Source organism: Pteronotus mesoamericanus, unplaced genomic scaffold (genome assembly GCF_021234165.1).
Source record: "Pteronotus mesoamericanus isolate MK-2021 breed Mesoamerican mustached bat unplaced genomic scaffold, CSHL_Meso_final scaffold_167, whole genome shotgun sequence".
NCBI lineage: Eukaryota > Metazoa > Chordata > Mammalia > Chiroptera > Mormoopidae > Pteronotus > Pteronotus mesoamericanus.
The window spans coordinates 39,420,871-39,443,689 of record NW_026555308.1 but is presented as its reverse complement, the minus strand read 5'-3'; the positions used below and the strand labels follow the sequence as shown (position 1 = coordinate 39,443,689).

Here is a 22,819-nt window from a genome sequence, read left to right as displayed (position 1 = left end):
TGAACAATATTCTTATTACTAATTATAATGGTCCATGAAGATATTTTGTATTATAATAGTGTTAGTTTATTCTCTGCAATTCTGATGCTCTCATTAACTTGACTTAAAACTGCGCAGTTAGCAGCACCAGATATATTGTACATTTCTGAATGGATAAAACTATTACATTGTTTTTGAAGTGCTTTTATAATTTCTGCTAAACATGGGCATATATTTTACCATTGTAGCAGTAAATTTAATGTGGTGCTATAAATACTTCTGATCCTATGACCTCCTACTTAAACAAATCTTAGGGGCTTATAGTTCCTCGATTTGGAACATTTTCAACCCTATGGCTCTTTTGATGCTTATCTCTGGAGCAGTGCGACTAGATCACAGTGTAGACACTGCTCCAGGTCCGAATTTTGTCATATTTTATATATTGTAATATAAAGTTACCTATAAATTTCAGGAAATGTTTTTCTTGAATTATTTAATTAACAATATCCTAGTAAATGCCCATAACTTTTATGAAATTTTTCAAAGGTGCTACTTTGGCCTTTTATGCTCTTCTTAGTTCATTGAAGAACCACACATTGTGACTTGCTAATCATTCTGTGAGTTAGTTTCTAACTTCTAGTCGTTTTCCTTATGTTCTTATGAGTTAATATTTGAGTATATATAACTATGATGTTGCAGGAGAACTTGAAAGGTTTCTCTAGATTAAATTAGAGAACATACACAGGCTTCCTCCCAAATTCTTGGTAGGTGAATCTTGAGGACACCTCCGTTATAGGAGGTTTTCAGGTTCGACAATTCTAAAATAGAAATAATACCATTTATACCGTTGGGTAAAATGAGGATTACCTGATCTTTTCTCTTTCTGTCTACTCTGTGAGAACACAGGAAACTAACCATGGACCATTCATTTTCCAGTTGCTATGATTTACATAAGAGATGGCTGGGTCAAGGTGGGTTAAAGATCTGCATCTTTTGAACACTGCTGTAGCCACTTTTAACCATTCATGAGTATGCTCTGGAAGTGTAGGCAAGGCCACCTTTGGTCAGTGACTAAGAGGAGGATAATAAATCACTGGCTGAAATAGACTTTTTGGGCCCAATTGAGGCCTCATAACACATTAAGGAAAGTAGTTTGCAGATAACAAACCGCATCAAGTGAAGCGAAACTTCTCCAAGCATTCTGTCAGTTGGAACCTATTGATTTCCATAGGGACTATTAAACCAGGTTTCCTGGAATAGGAACAGGGTTATTTCTAATCTGTTTGTGACAATTATATGTCTACAAGAGAAGAAAGGTAGTGGGGTAGAATGTTCAAATCTTGGCCCAATTGGTATGCTTCACCATTCAAGGAGTCACTTGGAAGTCTGAACATTCTTGTAGAGAATTAGTTGTTGTAGTTTGATTTGTCTTCTCTTTTTGATAGAAATATTGCTAGAATCTGATACAGTTCAACTTGCTTATCCATCGTGTCATTATAGTAAACTCTCATAGGTATTTTGTTATGTTTTTTAAATAAACACTCTAATTCAGAGGCAAGCTGAGGCAAGGGGGAGGGGGAAGGTAGGAGGTAGGGGAGATAAAAAGAATGAATGAGAATATAGGCATATGCCTATGTTTTGTTGCCCAAAACAAAACACACTTTGCAGTTACACCATCCACTGAAGTTATCATATTTAACCCTCTAGTACTTTTATAAGTAGTGGGTGGTTGGAGCTAAAGTGATCTTTGTCTTTTATACGGAGTCTGTGGAGAAGAAAGAGGAGATTTATAACTAGCCAAAAACAGAGGAAATGTTAGAGAGATAGCGTAGGTCATGTACCCTAGTAGAAGAAAAAGGCTAGACATTTCTCAGAGAGCTGAGTGAGAATGGCCTTGTAACTAAAGGAGAACTGCCGGGCAGCAGGAAGGCTGAGAGCAGCCCAAGGTCAGGGGATCAGAGCTGGGGATGGGTACCCAATGGGCCACACGCAGGAGAGCTGAGAGAGCCAGAGGGGACACAGCCTGTCAGCCTCGCAGCAAACTTAGGACTCACAGCTTACTGAGAAAGACAAAAGCCATAGTCTCAATGTTAACAGGGAGAACATTCTTAATCTTTATTTTTACATTCCTTTATGGTACAAAGTTGAATGATGCATCCATCCCTCCAAAGTAAAAAAAAGAGAAGAGAAACAGGGCTTTAAAAAGATCAAGTGATGGAACGCCACAAGAGAGGAAGCAAATGACTGTGTGCAGAAGATATTAATTAGAAGAGGTCCAAATAATTTTCAGTATTCAATTCACTTTCAACTTTTTTTTAAGTAAGCACATAAATTACTGTATTCCACTTCAGTAGTTTTAACGGTAAAAGAACATAATGCTAATAAGAATGGAACCCATATTTAATTATTAAATGCTACGTGGTAACCTCCGTTGCATATTAATGCAAAATATCCCATGGGAGTGTATTGCTTACAAGAGTTTTACAGAAGTGGCATGTCCAAAGTATACAATAGCTTATAGAATATGAACACGGGGCTTTTGGGTCCCAAATCTGGGCCCTTCCACTTAATACCAACTAGGTCCTGATAGAGAATAAGACAAATAAGCAGTCAGGAGTGTTCATAGCCCTTATTTAGGACTGAAACTAGATGTTGCTTGTTGCTAAACATAGAAGATGAAAAAGCCTTCACTGATACACAGACACAGAGAAGCTCAGTGCCGTCCTAAGTCACACTGTGAAACAAGGATACATAATATTCCCTATGTGCAGAGAAGACAAGCAACATATTTCTTTTTCAATGCTGTTAAAACCTTCGTGGAATGAGTCTCGGCATGCAATATCCACTAACAAAGGAAATAATAACAACTAGGGGTGTATAACATATGTGCATTTCTCGCTAAGATCCTTTCTGCTTTTTGTCCTGATGGTGGATGGATCTGCATTGATGGCGCCGGTGCAGCTCTGTATATCAAGTTCCAATTTCCTTTCTGCTGCAAGTGTCAGTAGCACAGGATAAATTCACTTAAAGCTGGCCATACTTATCTCTACCGCAGAAATCTGAAAAATATATCACTGGATGGTTATATCTACAATACTCCCCCCTCCCCATGACATAGCAAGCTCTCACCAGGAGGAACTTTTCCTTGAGATTTTGAAATCAGAATAGTCTATAGCTCTTTTTCCATCATGGCATCAGGACACATTTAGATGTCTTGAGGAGTTGCAAGGTATGACATATGTAATAAAGCAATATAAGCCCTGAATGACTTCTTTTATTGATACATCACAGCAGATCCAAAATTACCATCCTCATGTTTTAAATTCTGATAGATTTTTAAAAAAGGGAATGTGGGTGTCAAACTTTACCTATCACACTTACATCTGAAAATTCATTTAAAAGTAGTGTCTATTTTCTGTGACAATTCAAATTCCACCTAAGATAGGTACCTCCAGGTATCTGGGAGTGAAAATACTTAAAATCTTTAGTCAAAGATATTTTTGTTTTTCAAGTTTGAGTCTCTTTCAGTTTAAAGTAGTGCTGGAAAGTATCCGAGAGGGAGCAGTGCTACGACATCAGCGTGGAATGTGTGCCTATCCACCTCGCTCCGCATTTCACGAGGAGCTTTTAAACTCTGAGTCCTTGAACACAGAAGAGACTTAAGCACATGCGGATGGGAGTGCACTGAGAATGTGCACATTCCTATAAAAAAAAGGATGTTGAGGTCTGAGCTGAAACTTTAGTTTCTGATTCTGAAAGGATCTGGTATCCACAGAAAAGCGAAGCTCAGGTTTATGCACGTTAAGATGCTTCCTCAGCAAGGCAGTCAAATCCATATTTCCACAGGGAGGGAGAACACTGCCATGGAGCCCAATCAATAGTGGAAATTTTTTTCAAACCGTAAATCATTAAGATCTCTTTTTCCAAGTCCAGCCCCACAGAACAATTGTATTACTTTTAAAATTACTTCTGAAGTCATTTAAAAGCATTCTCCTCCCCTCCCACAACCACTCCTGTTTTGTTTTGTTTGTTTGTTTTTGAGGAAGTTCTTAGCATTCTTGAGTAATATTATCCAGGGTATTCAAAGGTCTTAATTATCTTAGAAAAAAGCAGGCAAGGAACTAAAGCTTTTAAGAGTGTCCCCATTTTCCCATATTCAAAGCTACCCTCAGTAAGGGATTCAACCAATGACAGAACTGATGAGGCTTAAAATTCTAATGTTTCAGGAGCATTTTTTTGTATTCGTTAAGCTATAAGTTACAAAGTCATAAGCTTCTTAAATATCTAATTACTTAGTTGTATAACTAATAGATAATCACTTAGTTTTAAGATCAAAGGGGTATCTCAGGGCCTCTGAGCATATACATTGTCCTGCCGCTCACTTCAAATGGTTTAGCAATTGTGCAACTAATTGCTTTCCAATGAAAGAAATATAAAATTATTCTTCTGAACTGGTGTTTCGGGATTCTTAGGATATGTTCCCAGAAGTAGAATCGCTGGGTCAAAAGGCAGTCCCATTTTTAATTTTTTGAGGCAATTCCATACCGTTTTCCACAGTGGCTGCACCAGTCTGCATTCCCACCAACCGAATATATGCACCTCTATGTTTAGAGCAGTGTCATTCACAATAGCCAAAATCTGGAAACAGCCTAAGTGCCCATCAATAGATGAGTTGGTAAAAAAGCTGTGGTGCACTTACATAATGGAATACTATACAGCATAAATCTTACCTTTTATGACAGCATGGATGGACCTGAATACTATTAATGCTAAGTGAAATAAGCCAGTCAGTGAAAGACAAATAGAATATGATCTCACTTATATGTGGAATCTAATGAATAAAATAAACTAAGGAGTAAAATAAAATCAGAGGTATGGAAACCTGGAACGGACTGACAGCTGGGAGAGGTAGGGAGAACCTGGGGACTGGTTGAAAGAAGGTGAAGGGATTAGTTAACGAACATACACGCGTGACCCATGGGCATGGGCAATGGTGCGGGGAGTGACTATGGGAGTGGGGGGTTGGGTGGAGGGAGCAAGGGGGGAAAAATTGGTACAACTGTAATAGCATAAACAAAATATTTTTTAAAAAGAACAAAATATAAAATTAGGAGTCCTGTTTTCATTCCTTCTGGGTAATTTAGAAAACATTATGAAAAGTACCCTTTTGACCATGTAAAAGTTACCAAAGGCACTAAAAAGAAATGGTGCCATTTGTCACATTTCTATTAGAACTTAAATGTCTGCAGGACCTGGCTGATACCCAGGTCTGCATACCTCAGGGGTGACTGTGGTGGTCAACAGCAATTAATAAATGCAAGAAACCATCTTAGAACCTCCCTGAAGCTTAACCAAGAGAGTACAGCCCTTATCCCAGTCTTCAGGGAAGGTGGAGGAAGATTTATTTAATTTAAATGCCAACAGGCATCAATTCCCTCTTTGATTACCACAAAGCAAGAAGGTTATATTGGGTAGAGTTTAACATTTTTGATGAGGTTGCCTTCCACTTTTAGAAAAAAGAAAAATAAAATCATGTTTCATGTTTATTAGACATTGTTTTTACTGGAGCTGAATGCTCTTGTGAATCCCAATATTTCTAAATTTAGTTTCTTTTAATTGCAGTAAGTTTTTTGGGAAGACTTAGAAAATTGCAAATAGAAGACCAGAAAATGTTTACCCTACTTTTACAAATTATTTCAGGACAGGCACTAACATTCCTGAATATCTACCATGTGCTGGGAGATTTCACACATATTCTGATTTAATCCTAACAACAATCATACTGGAAGGTAGCAATTATCATCCCCATTTTATGCATGAAGAACTTGAAATAATCTTCATAAAAGATAAGTGACTTGATACAGGACTCCAAATGACAGAGCCAGGACTCAAATTGCAGTTTTAAAAATAATGTACTGTCAAAGATGTTTATTGCATAATAATTTATATGAGTAACAAAGTGTAAAAAACCATGAGTGTCTAACCATCGGATAGCCATTGGTCAGCCATCGGTAATACCAGGCCCCTAGGAAGCTGTTTCACATTCTGTTTATGAACATGAGGTATCCTTAAAATTTTAGAGTATCTTTAGTGAACATTGTAAGAAACAAAATTCTATTTTAATATGAAAAATATGTAAATAAATATGCACAACTTAAAAAGGTGAAAGAAAATAAAACAAAGTGCTAGTGATAGTGGCATGATAGTGGTGAATATGTTCCTCACTCTTATTTTTTTATATTTCACATTTTTTTAAAAATGTGGCTATGATATTTTTATAAAAGTATTTATTTTCTTCAAAAGTATATTTTATAAAAGTGTTTATTTCCCTCAAGCCCTGGCAACATGAATTTGACAAAAGAATTTAGGAGGCTTACTTTGTATTCATTTTTTATCATGGGATATCTTTTTATTTTTTAGTTTTTTGTAAGAATCACCTCAATGGGGAATGTGAGAGTAGGGACCCAGCAAGGCTTTTCTCTTAAACTGTCCCCCTAGTGGGCACAGACAAAGCAATGAATTCACAATTGCAACCCTAGAGCCCTCTGCTCACTAAGGGTCTCACAACGCCTTCTTTGGGAATGCATAGTACACTTCAGTTCTCACTGTTATCATTGCTTAATGTTCATCACTTCATTCTCATTTTATCTTTTGCGTGGTTGTGTTTGATATAAAACATGGATCATACAAGTTAAAGACAAGGTGTGCTCTTTGAAGCAGAAGAACAGGACTCCTTTTGGCCCCTGTGAAATCTCTATGGCCTATGATGGGGAGCAGAGCAGACACGTAATCAGTACCTGCTGCAGTGGAGCTTTAGTTAATTACATTTCTTGGAACAGTCTTCATTTCTCTTAGGAGAATGAAATATTAAGTAAGTGGTGCGGTAACCCTTGGTGGCTCACAGTTTGGAAATCACAAGCTATGATCTGTGCAGGCTCTAAAAGACCTGGGTGTTTAGCTCTGCCTGTGAAACAGGCGTTCTTCACTCCACTGGCATAGATAACATGACAAAAAGAAGTCATACAGACCTGAATGGCAGGGGGCAAACTGACTAACCAAGTTCTAATCTCATCTAACCAAAGCTATTAAACCTGGGATTTTTTTTTCCTTGAACTACCAACCTTTTGTATTCAAACACTAGCTCCAACTCTCATTCATTCATTCATTCATTCAACAAATTGCTATATACCAGGTTTTGGGATATAATGCTGGGGATACCGCTGTGTACAAAACAGACAAAACTCTAGCTGTCATGGAGTTTATGTTTTGGTGGAAGAATCAAATAATTATCTAGTAATTAAATGATAACATAGATGTTTCTAAATGATTCATGGCGTGTGTCTGTGTATATGTGTAGGTAGCTACTTTTGATGGAGTGGCCAGGGGAGGCCTCTAGTTACTCTCTGAGTGAAGTGAGGTCTAGCAGAAGAGAAGATAGCAAGTGCAAAGGCCTTGGAGCCCGGTCTGGGAGGTGAATGGCCTATCGGATCAAAAGGGTGTAGCCAAAACATCTTGAGTTTTATGGCTCATGGTAAGGAATTTGTGTTTATTTTAAGAACAGTGGGATGACAGCAATGGAGTTTAAGTTGGAGAATGACGTGATCTGATTTACAGTTTAAAAGAATCAGAACAGGAAGATCAGTTAGGAAGTATTACAGCACTACTGCAGCCTTTCAAGTAACAGAGACATCAGACCAGAATGATGACATAGAATAATCCATTTTGTTTGAAGAAGGGAGTGATCAAATATCATCATGTTAATGCTGCTGACAAGATAAGATGCAATCAGAAAAGTAGCCAGCAGTTTGGCTCCAAGTAGCTCTTCCAAAGAGGCCACTAACTTCTTCTCTAAAAGCCATTTGGATGAGTGCTTAGATGAGGCCAGACTGGATCGCCTGGACGAATATATGGGCAGGGGAGGAAGTAGAAAAAGAATGCAGAGAAAACTCTCGGGAGGTTTTCTGAGAAGAGAGGCAGCGATCTGCTTTAGAAACAGGACGAGGGGTGAGGGGCTAAGGAATGAGACCTTTCTAATATGAGTGGTGTTAAATCAGGGTAACCCCCATATATTCTTAATCCCAGAGTGAGATATGGAGATTAAAAAAAAACCCAACAGGTGTATAAAGATATAAAGTCCTTTCTACTTTATACAACACATTCTCCTCTCTCTTTCTCTCCTTCTATTAAGTCAAAACTGTTTCTAATGAGTCTGGCATCAGCCAAATCTTTTGCATAAACTTTGTTTAGTATGTTATCCCTTCCAGGATTTTAAACCTGTTTCATTCACTGTAAAATACAAGACTGTTCCTTGTGACAGAATTTCTGGCATCTGCAAGCAAGAAGTCTTATATATTAGAATCTAAGAATGAAGGAGAGGAGGTAATCTTACTCAGAGAAGCCGCCTTGTTTTGAATCTATCTGATTTACAGATGTTTCAGGTTCTGATATACGTGTCTGTTTCCTGGCTGAGCTACTCAGAGCCATTTTTGTCTTTCCCAAACTCCATTCCAACCTTTGGGCTCCTCCTCCATGGGAAATCTCTCCTTTTAAGGTTTTTGCTCTCCCCATATCATAGAGTCTGCAGGGAGTAAGAGATGGTTATTAACAGAACTACCAAAAAATACTGTCACAATTTGCAAAACCAAGCTTATTTGATTGAAATGCTCTATTAGAGTTTGTCTTCCCATACTGATCAGAACAAGATTAGTGCTATGCTCGTCAGTGTTGAATGTAAAATAGATATTAGGTCCCTACAACTTAAATCTCCTTCCTGTCCCATCCCACCGTGTCCAGTGCTCATCACTGCCTCCACCTCTGAACTGTTTCTGTGTAGCTGCCCCTTCCATCCTCCTCTCCATTGGATCCAAACTCGCACTGAAAGATCTGGGAGAAGAACATTCAAGACAAAGGCTATCAAGTACGGAGTGGAAAGGCCCGGAAATGGAAATAATCTTGGCTTCTTCAAAAGTCAACTAGATGATAAGTGAGCTGGAGTAAAATGGGACAAAGAGTAGATGAGTTAAGTACAATGGACAGGGCCAAACGGTAATAGCATCTTCCTGAACCTGCTTCTCTCCCACCTTCCCCATCTCAGAAATGGCAATGTTATTCTACCCTTTTCTTGGGCTGAAAAAAAAAAAAATAGCAGTCGGCCTTTACACTTCTCTTTCTCTAACACCCCAGAGGCAGTTTATCTTCAAATACTGTTGGCTCTTCCTTAAAATTATCCATCCCCTTCTTCCTCCTTCATTATACCACCTGTGCCCAAACCTCCACCATCTCTCACCCGGGTAACTGCCGTAAGCCCTTATTGAGTCTACCCTGCTTTTACTCTTTCCATCATCCTCATCCCTACAGGATTCAACATAACCTTCTAAAACTTAACTAGAGTCGTCCCATACCTCTCTCAAAACCTACCAATTATGTCTGATCTCTCTAACACTGAAATACCAAGTCCTTACCACATTCAGCATGGCTCTTCGTGACCCAGCTTTTGGTCGTGAGAAGCCTCTGTCATCATCTACTGCTCTCCTCCTCTCTCACTTTGCTCTGGCTAAACTGGCTTCCTTGCTCTCACTCGATTGTGTCAAACCCCATTTAGAGCTGAGGCCCTTTGCTTCTCTTTCAGGAGCACTCTTCCCTCAGATCCAAGTGGCTGTGTCCTGTTACTTTACCAGCGAGACCTTTCCTGGCTCTCCAACTCAAGTAGCACCCTCATCACCCTATCTCCCTTACCATGGGTTTTGTTTTGTTTTGTTTTCTTTTCTTTTGTTTTTTTCTCTTTTAGTACTTAGCAACTTTGGACCTTTATTTATTTGTTCATTTTCTGTCTTCAGTAGAACATAAGCTTCTTGGAGCATAAATTTTTTTAGGAAGTTTATCAATTTGTTCACTGTTGTATCCTCATGCTCAGAATAGCATCTTTAAGTAGTAAATACTCAAAAATATCTGCAGAATAAATAGATGAAGTTAATCGGATACAGATTGTATATAGGTTGATAGATTGGGTGGTGAAAAGGTTGTGTTCTCTTTGGATTGTTTATACCTTCTCAGTGAATTAGAAGCAAGTCTGTGATAGGAGAGTGAAGGAAAGAGGTAATATTGGAGGTTTGAAGGAGAAAATGAAAAATGTTCTATTTTAGAGAGAGCTGGATATTTGTGGTTATAAATTGAAAATGGAACCAATTGTAATGATTGTGTGTTTTCTTCCAAACACTTCAGTTCAGGCACAGACATAGGGTAAGAGAAGAGCAGAGTTAACCACATTAAGGGTTTTTCCTGGCAAATAGAACAGAGAAAGGTAAGAGCAAAGAAGTTGGGGGAATGTGCAGGTCATTGCTTATACTAATGGGCCATGGAATCTAAGTTAAGAGAAAGTTAAATATATAAGAGGTAGAAAGCAGAGAGTGTGATGTTAGAAATCAATGTCTTTGAAGTGGCACAATCAATGACAGTGATAAAGCCTGGGATGTGACTATGGGAATGGGTGACTAAGAAGTAGCGGAATGATAGTTGGCATTGAGGAAATGGTCAAAAAGAAACAACTGAAAGACAGGGATGTTGAATGGATCATCTGCATGAAAGCTGAAGCTATTAAAATGATAGGATCAGTGATTGAGAGAAAGTTGCTGAAATATGCTAAAATGTTTAGTATAGGGTGAGTAATAAGGAGATGGGAAGATGACTACAAGAAGTTGCAGGTTGTGTTGGTTGATGGCAGACATTTCAAAGCAGCTGGAATTTTGGAGGGACAAGGGAAGAGAAATGGTTTGGACCTAGCAATGACAAGCTAGGACACTTCACTCTGGGCCCTGTGGCACATTGCCCACAGAGACAGACAAAGACAAGTCACCACTTTGAGAAGACTGCGAAAAACATAGTCATGAGGTGTCCAGGTTTCTGTTAGCTCAAGCAGATAATAAGAATACTCAGACTTGGTGAAAATTCCATAGTCACTGGAGACACTAGCCTCATGTGGAAAAACCTCAACATATTTTGTGTCCCTCTTTTAATATTTGCATGTTGTAACAGATTTTTGTATGTTGGAAATTTTTAACTTTCAAATCCTTATAGGCTAAAACTACCTTCAATTTAACAAAGCTTCAGTTGTCAAGTCTTTTCACCAAGCACGTCAGTGACATGGACTTGTTGATATATCAGAAAACAGGATGCTCAATTAAGCAGAAGCTCTGCAGAAGAAAATGCTTGTGAAAATTTAAAGACATTTTGCTATGTATTTATCCATTAATAATTTATATATTTTGCCTTTTTCCACAGTTCTATACTTTGGGGTCGGTGGGAGATAAAACACTACAGTGTTTGAATTAGAACCCCTAGATTTAGCTATGTTTGAAGATAGATTCACTACGACTTCCCAGTTATATATGCTAAACTACCTTTTTGGCTTTAGCAAGTTTGAGCTGGATGTTACTTATCACTAAAAACATTTTGATTAATACATAGTTTGAGTTGTATGATAGTTTAGTGTCTGGGACCGGCTGGAGCAGCAGTTCCCAGAGTTCCCGAGTCACACGGCACTGTGTGCGTCTCTCTGTTCCTTCGCTGTGAATGCCCCAGGGCCTGTCGCTTCCACGTGCAGTCACGTGGTTACTTCTTGCCAACTTGGTGTTTTGGTTTGTGTTTTTTTGTTCACAGCGTTCTCCCCTGTGTAACTGCCTCATATTGGTTTTTAGATATTATATACACAGATCATATCTTTATTTACTCTTCTTAGTTGAAATTTATAACTTGCTGCAATTTTATGAAGGATATTTATGAATATTCTCAGAAGTATGCTGAATTGCACAGACTGGTATTTATTCCAGTAGAATATATTTTTTTTTGCACTGTGAATTAATTTCAATAATTTAAATTTTCTCTGACACGTGTTAAATGTGTTAAAACACCCAGAGCCTTCTAATTAGCCATATAAATTATCAAAACTTGTATTATAGTTTAAGAAGCTTTAACATGACCATATGGCTATTTAATGTTTTATTATGTACAGTGATGAAACAGGAGACTCTTGAAAAATCTTTTATTGGAATGAAAATTCTTTAGCAATTTCTTATAAATGTCTTTTCTTCTCATAGAAACTAAAGGCATTTATAAATGGTGAACCTGTCTTTAGTTAAGGCACTCTAGGTTCTGGCAAAATTATATTTGCCAGGAAATATATATAGTTCTTCCTGGTGTGGCTTAGTGGGCTGGGAGTCACCCTGCAAATGAAAAGGTCACCAGTTCGATTCCAAGTCAGGGCACATGCCTGGGTTGCGGATCAAGTCCCTGGCTGGGGGCAACTGATAGATATTTCTCTCATACATCAATGTTTCCTCCCTCCTTTTCTCCCTCCCTTACCCTCTCTCTAAAAATAAATTAATAAAAATCTTTAAAAAAAATATATGTTTATATGTTACCACCAAGCAAAAAGACATATAAAGTTTATAAAATTCCATTGGATATTCTTTATTTTCAAAGCATATATCCTTGTTGGCTAATGTTTTTATTAGAGAATAAAAATTAAATGAATGCTTATCATTATATTGAAAGTATGTCTGGTTATCACCATTGAATCCTGATTGGAATTTTTCTCAGGTCCACCCTTGGTTCCTCAAGTTACACCCTTGGATGTAACTTCAATGGTAGAGTTCATTCTCCATTTGAAGCCGTGTCTCTTGGTTATGCCCACAGAGCTTGGCTGTGAATTGCACATAAACCTCTGCATGTTCGTTTCTAAAACCATGTGAGCTCTGCCAGTAAGAGGGTTCTGGGCAGCTCAGGTGGCAGAGACCGCAGCAAGAGTGAAGGTGTTATCCATATATTGCTATGGTGGATTTTCTTTCTAGTATATGACTTTTAGGATCTAAAACTTTAATTTACTATGATTAAAAGAGTTAATCATTGGCCTAGAAAAGGGAAGCCCTCCTAATTTTTTAATATCCTAAAGTAAATGGCTACTGTTTTAAACTTAGAGATCAAGTAGTGAACCAACTAGGGTTCCTTAGTGGCAAGCAACAGAAAACTAACTCTGGATAACTTAGATAGGAAAGGAAATTTAGTGGCTCATTTAATAAGAAAGTTCAAATAGCAAACTGGCTTATGCATAACTGAATCCAGTGGGTTATATTATGTCACCGGTACTCATTCTTCATCTCTCAGAAATGTTTTGGTTTTCTTTTTTGACTTTGTTTCCAGGTAAGTGGTTTCCTTATGGTATCAAAATTGGTTACTGGTAGTGGCATGCTGTATCCTTTTTTTGATCCCACAATTTCAAAGGTAATACCTATTTCTTGATTATTTGAGTAAAATTTCTAGGGAGGATCATGACAGGGATGATTTGGGCCTGGTGGATCTCCTTGACCCAATCACAGTGACCAGGGACCAGAGTCCTCTGAGTGGTTCGGCAGCTTATGTGCCCAGGCCTGTGCAAGAAAGGCAGGTGCAGCGGTTGACAGCTCCCATGGGTTGGGGACAGGAATCCATAAAAGAAAGGAAGAGGAAGAAGAGTAGCTTGAGATGAACTTATGTCCTAGTGGCAATAAGAATGACTTTTGATAAGAAAAATGCCTTGTAAGAGGTCTGACAAGTTGTGACCCGTATTTGTAACTAGCTCCACTTTGTGTATGAAGCAGAGAGAAAGACATGGGGGAACAAATAAGAGGGTGCTGGGAATGAAGGAGACATAAGAAAAAACTTAGAAGATCCTCTGCCAATTACCTGATTCACCCAGGTGGCTATTGCTGTTTCTTATTCTTTGCCATAATTAAGGCATTTCTAAGGTGGGAGTTTCTTTCAGCTTGTCTCTTTCATTTTGCCTTTAGGTGGACAAAAAGATTGTAAGAACTGAAATAGGAGTTCTTCTTCGCCTCTCACATCCAAACATTGTAAGTGGTTTTTAACTACTATTTCAAATAATCTCCAAAGTTATAGAATGGGATTTGTGGGGTTTTTACTGTCCACACTGATAATGAGAAAGGGATTCTTCCACCACCAGTAAACAGCCGCAGTCACCAGGCTCTTGTCCTTATCGCGTCACATTTTGCAATTCTTCAGCTGAATAAATCTTAAATACTGTACCTTTAGAAAGAGTTTTAAAAATAGACAGATCAGCAATATATACCATCTTTATTTTCATGCATAAAAGGATAGCTAAAATTCAAATCACTTTGTTTTGCTCTGCTAAAACACTGGCTTTTTCCTTCCTCTGAAAAAGCTTCTGAAGAAAATGCATTGCTTTCCAAAGTCATTTCAGTCTCCTCAGAGAGGGTATCTGCTTCAGAAATAATGTGAAGATTCAAATAAATGACTTGCTCGAATGTGGAAAATAAAATGTCTTCAGAAGCTTTGCTCTAGGCTATGTCCAGACAAAGGCACTGAGGGGAAGGTCTGGCAAAAGCTCCCTGGGGCCAGTGAAGTGAAAAGAATAGGCCATCACTTGATTTTATGAATGGAGCCAACTACTTAAGGAACACATTTTACTTGTTTCTCTGAGAGAGTTGTGTCCAGGAGAGTGACCTGCAATGCTGAGGCTCAAGGCAAAGTGCTTGAACTTACTATAGGAGTTAGCAATGCATTTAGCTATAAATAACAGAAAACTTGAATGCAGTGGTCTAAACAAATACTTTTCTTAGTCTATAAGAAATCAGAAGGCAGGCAGTCACTAGCATTGGTTCAGCTCCTCAGTGATGTCACCCAGAACCCAGACACCTGCCGCCTTCCCAGCGCTGATGATGCTGCCTTTCTCAGGGCATTCACTGTTGCCCTCATGCCTTTCCCTCATGGCCCAAAAATGGCTGCTCCACACCCTTCTCCAGCTTCTGTCCTATATTCAAGACAGAAAGAGGTGAAAAGACCCCATAAGCAGAGTCTGATGAGTAAAAGCCTTTCCAGAATTTCCAGCTGCAGCAGAATGCTCTTCAGATTTTGTTGGTCAAAGCTGGTCAAAAGAGCAAGCTGAACTTCACGGAGATTGGGAAAATGGGGAACAAGGTCATCATAAGTGTCTCACACCAATTATGACCCATAATTTGAAGCTAGGACCTTTGTTCCCTACACGCATTCAAGGTCTGTTTGCAATAAAGTAGGGGGAGAAGGGCTTTGGGTAAGCAATGAACAAGATTTGCCACATACAGTCACCACCTTTGCATTGTCCATAGCTTTTCTTTCAAAGAGAAGTGAGTGTAGAATTTTCTTCAAATGTAGATTAGTCCTGTAACTAGATTGTCAGACGTATTAAGGAAAATATCCAAAATTGGAAGGATTATCTAAATGTGATGAAAACTCTGGTATGGTCAATCAAGATATTGCCACTACTACTCTTCTGAGTATTCCTTCATCCACCAGCAACCTTTAAGCAGCTGAGGGATATATTTTCCATAAAGACATACTGTAACCTGGTCTTGTTCTGTCTTAAACCATGATCTGAAGTTCCTTCCAGGAGAAAGAGGCATTTGCATTTTCATCAACCATGATGCTTTCAAATGGTTTAGGAAGTATTATTCATTTGCTTTTATTTCTAAATTCTGCAGCAATTTAGAAATCAGGATATTTTCATAAAAATTAGAAAGTGTTTCTAAGGTAGGCATCTTCTAAATATCAAAAGAAAAAATATAAAATCTCAAAAGGACCTTTGAATAAACTAGGTAACTGATAAAGATAACCAGAGTGACAAATGGCTCCCCGATACGTGCATAAGGATCCTTTGTTGATGATGTTCCAACACATTGCTATTATAGAGTTTTGTTTTGCCATAGCTTTGGCTGTTTCTTAGAAAAGTGAAAGTAAGGAATTTGTGGTTTTTTTATATCTTTCTCCAGATAAAACTTAAAGAGATATTTGAAACTCCTACAGAAATCAGTCTGGTCCTAGAACTCGTCACAGGAGGAGAGCTGTTTGACAGGTAAGTTGGTCCTGGAAATCCAACGACAGAAAGGCTTTGCTTCCAGTCACCAAAAAGAATCAAAGGGAAATTTCTCCTGAAATTTTTCATAATGACACATCATACCAATTAATACATCTACTCAATAAATCTTAAGAGTAGTGTAGAATGGAAGGAGAGTGATAGCCGATGAGATGTGAGTGGATGAAATTTGGGATGCTTAGTGAGCAAAAAGGGAAACACTATATCCATTTACTTTTGCAAACATTTACCTCTCCAATAAAAAACAATTTCTAAAGTCATACTAAATCTAAACTAATATTTATGAAAATATTTTGTGAGAAACATTGAATGAATATTATAGAAAGTTAAATGTGTTATAATAGTATCTTCTGTTAAGATCCAAAAGCTCTTAAAAATCAATACTCTTCAAATAATTATTTTGAAGCCCACTTTCTCTCTTAGGCTGTGTAAAGAGTTCCAAATTGCAGAGAAAAACATGTTCCGCTATATCCAATAATAACCAATTTTAGTTGTCTGTTCATATGTTCATCTCCTGAGGAGGCAGAGTTTTGAGGATGGTAGAAAGTGTGCCTAGATAACTTGTAGAGTGTAATATTGGCAAACTGTATGAGATAAAAGTTTTAACCTCCATAGCTTTCCCACATTCCTCATCTTCTCAGAAGAATTCCCTGTTCATCCTGATGCTCTCTTGGGACCCCTTTGCTGTGTTCATTGGGGTAATCAAAAATAATAATAAAAATGGAAAAAGTCAAAGAACTAAGTAGGCATATATTAAAAATAGTAAGAAGCTATGCACAGATGTAAAAATCTTGCTGATTAAAAAAATGGGTTAAGAAAGATGTGGACTACAGAAAGCAGGGAGATTGAGGGAACTGCTGATATGTCCTAATTGCCTGGAGCACAGTAACTTCTCTATAAATATTCACTGAATGAATGAACGAAGGAGCAACCACTAAGGTGAGTAGTCTCTGAGAAGGAAGACATCTAAAGGGGATAGGTGTGGAGTGTGTTGGGAGAGGAGAACTTCTCCCCTTCATTCCCACCCCAACTCCACCCAGTGAAATTTGCTACCTCTTCAAAAGCTCCCAAAAGTATTTATATTGGTTTTCAAAGGTTCTGTTTTTAATGGTACCTGGTGCTGATTCGCCTCTTCAGCTAGGAAGGAACAAAATGGCAGAGCTTGATTGGTGCTACATATGTATCTTCAACAGTAGATCCATTCACTGCAATTAAACGAATCAGCTGAGAAAAGTGGGCATCGTTTTTTAAAAGGATATGCGTACTTCTTGTGGTGATTGGCTGACAGCTATACTCATGGTTCCTAATGCTAACTTAAAGGAAAAATAACTAACCTAGAGTGAGTTGATTAACTTCTCCGAACCTCAGAACAAATTTGAAGCTCTATGATGCTAAGGAAGCCGAGACACTCTGATCCACTCTGTCTCTGATGTGAGACAGTCTGATCATTCATTATATAAGGATAGTCTTGTTCTAAAACCATCATGTTCCCATGCTTAGTGAAGACTCTTCTGGACTAGCTTATTTGAATGTCGCCAAAATTTGCCAATAGTGGCTCCTTTTTCAAAACCTGTTTAGCTGACTTTTCCCTGAACATATTCCTTCTTTAGGTATATTTAGAACCAATGTATTGTTAGATCCTGCTGGTTTTATAGCCATAAAGTCTCTCAAAAGAGAAATTACATATTTCTCTGCTCACTACAGCCTATCAGAGAGAACTCTCATGTTTCTTAATTGTAAGTAATTGTAGGATGGAGATGTCACGCAGAGGCTATTATCTACCAATAGCACTTACTATTTACCTACCTATCTCTATTTGTTCAAATTATTTTGGAATCCAGGGTCCCTTCTCATTTTCTCAACCTTTCTTTCATGAAAAAAATCTGGTTTTCTCATCTTGTTGCCTAGTTGATTTTGATGGGATAGAGTTAATTCAGCTTCACACAAAAATGAAAAACTAAATGCTGTTGATAAATTTCACTTACAGAGAAAATGGGAGATATTCAGAATTAACAGAACACATCTAAAAAATGGCAGGCAGCCAGTAAAGCACTCAGCCACTCTGTAAACTCCTTGTGGTTTTAGATAAGAAACTGTTTTCCCCCCCATGAATGTTGTTGTCCACGTATCTGTTGCCATATCTGAGATGAACTGGGTTTCTCTATTAAATTACTTAATTCTACAGTTATCTTCAAAATTACATCAAGCTGAAAATATATCCTGCATTTTTGTCCATGTATTGCTTTCCTTCTTGAGAGTTAAAAATCATAATATACTTTCTATTCTTAAGTCAAAAACCAAATTTATTTCATTGTGATGATGAAAATTCATCCCTGGTCTAATGATGGCCTTAATGGTACTAATAAATGAACTAAAGGATCAATTGATGAAAAGATAATCATGTTAGCACATTGCAGTCAAAATGGTTGTATTTTATTAGCACTAAAAGATCTATTCTATGGTGCTTTAAAAAAAAACTAAGCATAGTAAAAATCCAAGTGAATTCTGCTATCGCACATAGAATACAAAGAGTAAATTGCTTAGGACAATTGATTAAAAGTTTTGGAATAAAATCAGTGATTTTTTTTTTGTATCCAAGGAAATTCCCCCACACAAAAAAAACCTCTACAAAGTTATGATATCATGTAAAAAAGAAAGTTCCAGCCCTGACTGAAGTGGCTTAGTTGGTTGGGCATCATTCCATAAAGCAAAATGTCACCAGTTTGATTCTCAGTCGATCACATGCTTGGGTTGCAGTCTCTGTCCCTAGAAGGGGCATGTACGAGAGAAGCAACTGATGGATTTTACTCTCTCACATTGCTATTTCTCTCCTTCTCTTTCTCCCTCTCTTCCCCTCTCTCTAAAAATAAATAAATTAAATCTTTAAAAGAAAACTCCAGAGGTGTTTCTCTTTCATCTTGCTCAATCTAGTCTCACCTCTTAGAAGTTTATTAACTTTTTAAGTGGATGTGGTGTAAATTTTTGAGAGTAAATTTTTGAGTTTTGTTTGTTTTAGAAAATGGTTTTGTTTTAACACAACTAATTTAATAGTATCCTTATAATTTTCTAATTAAATTTTTCAAACAGATACTGTTGTCCCTGATTTTTGTCTAATCCCAGTATCAGAATAATGTGGACTTTAAAATTGCCTCGTATTTTCAATTTTCTTCCTATGCTTTTGCTTGCCTGATTATACTGTTCAAATGCTAAACATTATATATAGAAGGTCTTAAAATTTGTGGCTTTACATGTTGTTACCTTCTAAAAGAGCAGAGTTTATTTTTGTTGATCTGGCAGGCAGTTAAGTTAAGGAACATATCACTTTAATTCAATCACGTATTGGGCTGATTCAGAGCTGGGCTTCCCAAAGGCAGATCTATTTCTTGTCAATCTTACTCACAGGGCTTGTTGCTCTTTAAGGGTCCCGATTTAAGCCAGGGAATGTTGCCAGCCCACCTCCCCTCCTTGATAGACCCTAAATGCCAACTTCTGTTCTCTCCACCCTGTGACAGGCGCAAGAAGCTTTGTTCAGCTTCAGCCTGTCAGCTGCTGGTTTAGAAGCAGCAAATGGCTTTAAAGGGAAAGCAGACACGTCAGATGTTCCCTTTGCTTTGCTGAGTTTTTCTTCTCTGCTTGATCTTGACTCCTGAAGCCTTTACTTCCTTGGTAACTCTCTGATATCTTCAAACATTTTTTAAATTATTATATTTAGCATGTTTTTATTGTTCTTTCTTGGAAAGTTTTCTCCCCCACCATTGCTGAGAGCAAAAGTTCAATGTCAGTGTAAGAACTTCCAAACCTGTAAAAAAAACCTTTCTAAGAGTTTATTAGTTTATTTGAGCCAACCAAAGGACCCACTTAAAAACAAGATCTCAACAGGCTGAGAAAAATGCTTCCCAGAGTGACAGTTTGCAGTACATTTGGAATTAAGGAGGGAATGTAAGGGTGATTACAGGAAGGTGGGAGAGAGCCAGACAGGGAAGTCTGCATAATTGCATTACAGGATAGTTAAGATTATTTGCTCTCCAAAGGGTGGTTATACTTCTATGGAGTTTGAAAAGGAGGCCTATCAAAGGTGTGTTAATCTAGGCACACAAAGACAATGGGAAGGTGAAGAAAAACGTTTTATAGGCCCAGGGGTGTGACTACTCACCAGGACCTGCCCAGTTAGAAATTTATGATCAGATCCCCCTGTGAAGCTACTTTCATTAAGATTTATTAGAAAACCCCTTTTTCACCCACAAATACATATGGCTTTAAAGTCCGTTTATAGATACTGGTGGATTTTCCTCTTTTATGTCAACCCTTTGCGGCAAGAAGGATGGACAGTATTGTCCCCACTGTACAGATGTGGAAACTGAGAATGAGTAAAGGTAAAGGATCTTCCCAAATCAGGCAAATCGGCCTTCTGGGCCAATTCTTTCTCACATGGCCTTACGATCTTTATTAAATCCATTTCCCTTTCAAATAATTTCCAAGTAACTGAACTACTATTGTTTATTTTATTTATGGAGAATTCATGAGATATTGATTGGTCTTTTGCAAAGACCAATCTTGGTTGGATATTGATATTGGATATATTTATTGATTGGATATATATATATATATATATATATATATATATATATATCCCACTTAATCACCCTTCAGTTTTTTTGAGGTATTATTCCCATATTTTTCAGGAACATAAACTGAAGAAATTGGTATGTTATAAAGTCAGACTTGAAAATCATGTTACCTGACTACAAACTTATTTTTATTTCCCCAAACTTAGAGTATTTAAAAAAAATACAAGTCATCAATATGCAAGAAAAGTAGTAGTTATGTTTAGGGACTATGCATTTAGCCTATTAATTATCTGACAAAGTACTAGTATACCAGTCTTAATAGTTTCCCCTACTCCAACATTTCTGGGTTGAAACAAATGAAATATTCAGGACATAGTCATTAGAAAAAGATTTCAGAAACAGAATTTAGGGTGGTTGTTTTTTTGCCCCAGTCTCTACAGAGTTATATCATGGTTGATATTCTGGATAACAAAACTCAGAACGTATCTGAATTTGTGAAGAACGTTGTGTCAAAAAATTAGTCATTGACATGATTGTCTAAAATATGATTTCTAAAATATGACTTCTAAAAAGGATAATTAGTCACTATAATGAGAGCCATGTTTACGTGCCTGTTGGGACGCTAGCAGTGGCTGGGCACTGTGCTGCACACGGATTCACTTAACCCTCACAACACATACACAAGGCGGGCCTTGATACAAACGCATGTTATAGATCAGGTAGCTATGGATCAGAGAGGCCTAGTAACTACCATTAGGTCGCTCAGTTTATATTGTATCGAACAACAACAAAAACAATAATTAAATGAGATTGGACTCAAGTACGTCCAATTCCAAAGCATGTGACTTTTCTACCATCTCATGCTGCTGCTATGTAAGCAAATGCCCGATACTCTTAATGTAACATTCTGTCCACTTGAGCAGTGTTTGCTTAACTTAAATGTTAATATGTCTCTAGTTGTTTTTCAACATGGATATTTTAAATGCATCTTTTTATGTAGTTTATCTGGTTATATGTGAAGAAAACATATACTTTGATTTGGACTAGATTTATAGTCTAGTTTTTCTAGAAGCTCCGCTATAAAGGGAAAGATTATAGGAGAGGTCAGAAGGGACACAAGATGAATGGAGGCTTATTTATTATTTTAAGGTGACACACTGAGAACACATTAACTTACTAACAAGAAGGAGCCCATTAGATGGAGAAGCAGGAGATATCTGTGTGAGAAGTACTTACTTTTAGAGCAAAGTCCCAGAAAAGACACAGCAGAAATAAGATCTACAGTCAGATAAAAGGATTTGTTTAAGACAGAAGTTTCTTTCATCCCTAGAAGCAGAAAGGGTCATGATACAGAAGGATCACAGGACCTAGAGTAGTCACAAAATTTTGGAAAAAAAAAAACAAAATTAGAGGACTTACTAGCAAGGTTGGGGAATAACTCTGCCCTACTTGCAAACTAATATTTCATTCTATTACACTTGCATGGATGTTTGGATAATACATGAGACTGCGGTGTCAGAGACACCAGCCTTTACTGAGTCATGGGCATCAGCAAATTTGTGTCATTTCCCTCTCTGCCTTTTAAATTCCATGGGGGCAGCACAATAGCCTCTGACAGATGCCTAGGCATGGAGCAGGGTGTTCCAGGAGACAAATAACTGAAGTGGCCACAAACTGGCAAATGGACAAACAAAATGTACCATGGAATATCACTCACCAATGAAAAGAAACAGTCCTTTGATATGCACTACAACGTGGATGACCCTCAAAAACATTATGCTATGTGAAAAAAACCAGAGAGGAAAGACTATACATATTGTATGACTCCATTTATATAGAATTTCTGGTAGGCACAAATCTCTAGAGACAGAAAGCAAAGCAGTGGTTGCCTGGGGCTGGATATGGGAGTGTGTTGGAGTAGGGAAGAGTCTGAGAGGTTTTAGTTCATTCAGGCCTCTGTTTTCCCAATGTTGTGGAAGAGAAATTTATTTTCTCACAATGGCTGGAAGAGAAGGGAATAAGGTATGTGAGGAAGAAAGGGGTGAAATTTGAAAGTGAGAATGTGAGAACAGAAAAAGGCAAGAATAAGGTCTTGTGAGGAGCACTGAGGTTTGCTGAGGCCAGAGTCTGTGTTTTGGAGAGTCTGGCCTGTGCTTTTTCATACTGTTGACTAAACCACTCTGTAGCTTCTGTGCAGAGTTTGACAGCATCTTTTTTTCCCTTGGTTATGTATCCTGCTTTTTGGTTTTCTCCTTGACCTTTTTTCCTCGGTTCCTCTTCCTTTTTCCATCCCTTAAGCATGACAGAAAAACTAATGCCAGTTAGGAGTCCATTGAAATGAGAAAGAACATGT

At 37.8% G+C, this 22,819-nt stretch overlaps 1 protein-coding gene across 2 annotated transcripts in view; it reads left to right on the top strand.

Moving 5' to 3' along the window:
* Positions 1-22,819, top strand: part of CAMK4 (calcium/calmodulin dependent protein kinase IV) — a 210,993-nt gene that overhangs the window by 102,202 nt on the left and 85,972 nt on the right. For both annotated transcript variants that reach the window (XM_054589977.1, XM_054589979.1), the window contains 2 exons: positions 13,800-13,862; positions 15,795-15,877. In XM_054589977.1, the coding sequence (XP_054445952.1) occupies positions 13,800-13,862; positions 15,795-15,877 (146 nt within the window). The remainder of the gene's footprint in view (positions 1-13,799; positions 13,863-15,794; positions 15,878-22,819) is intronic.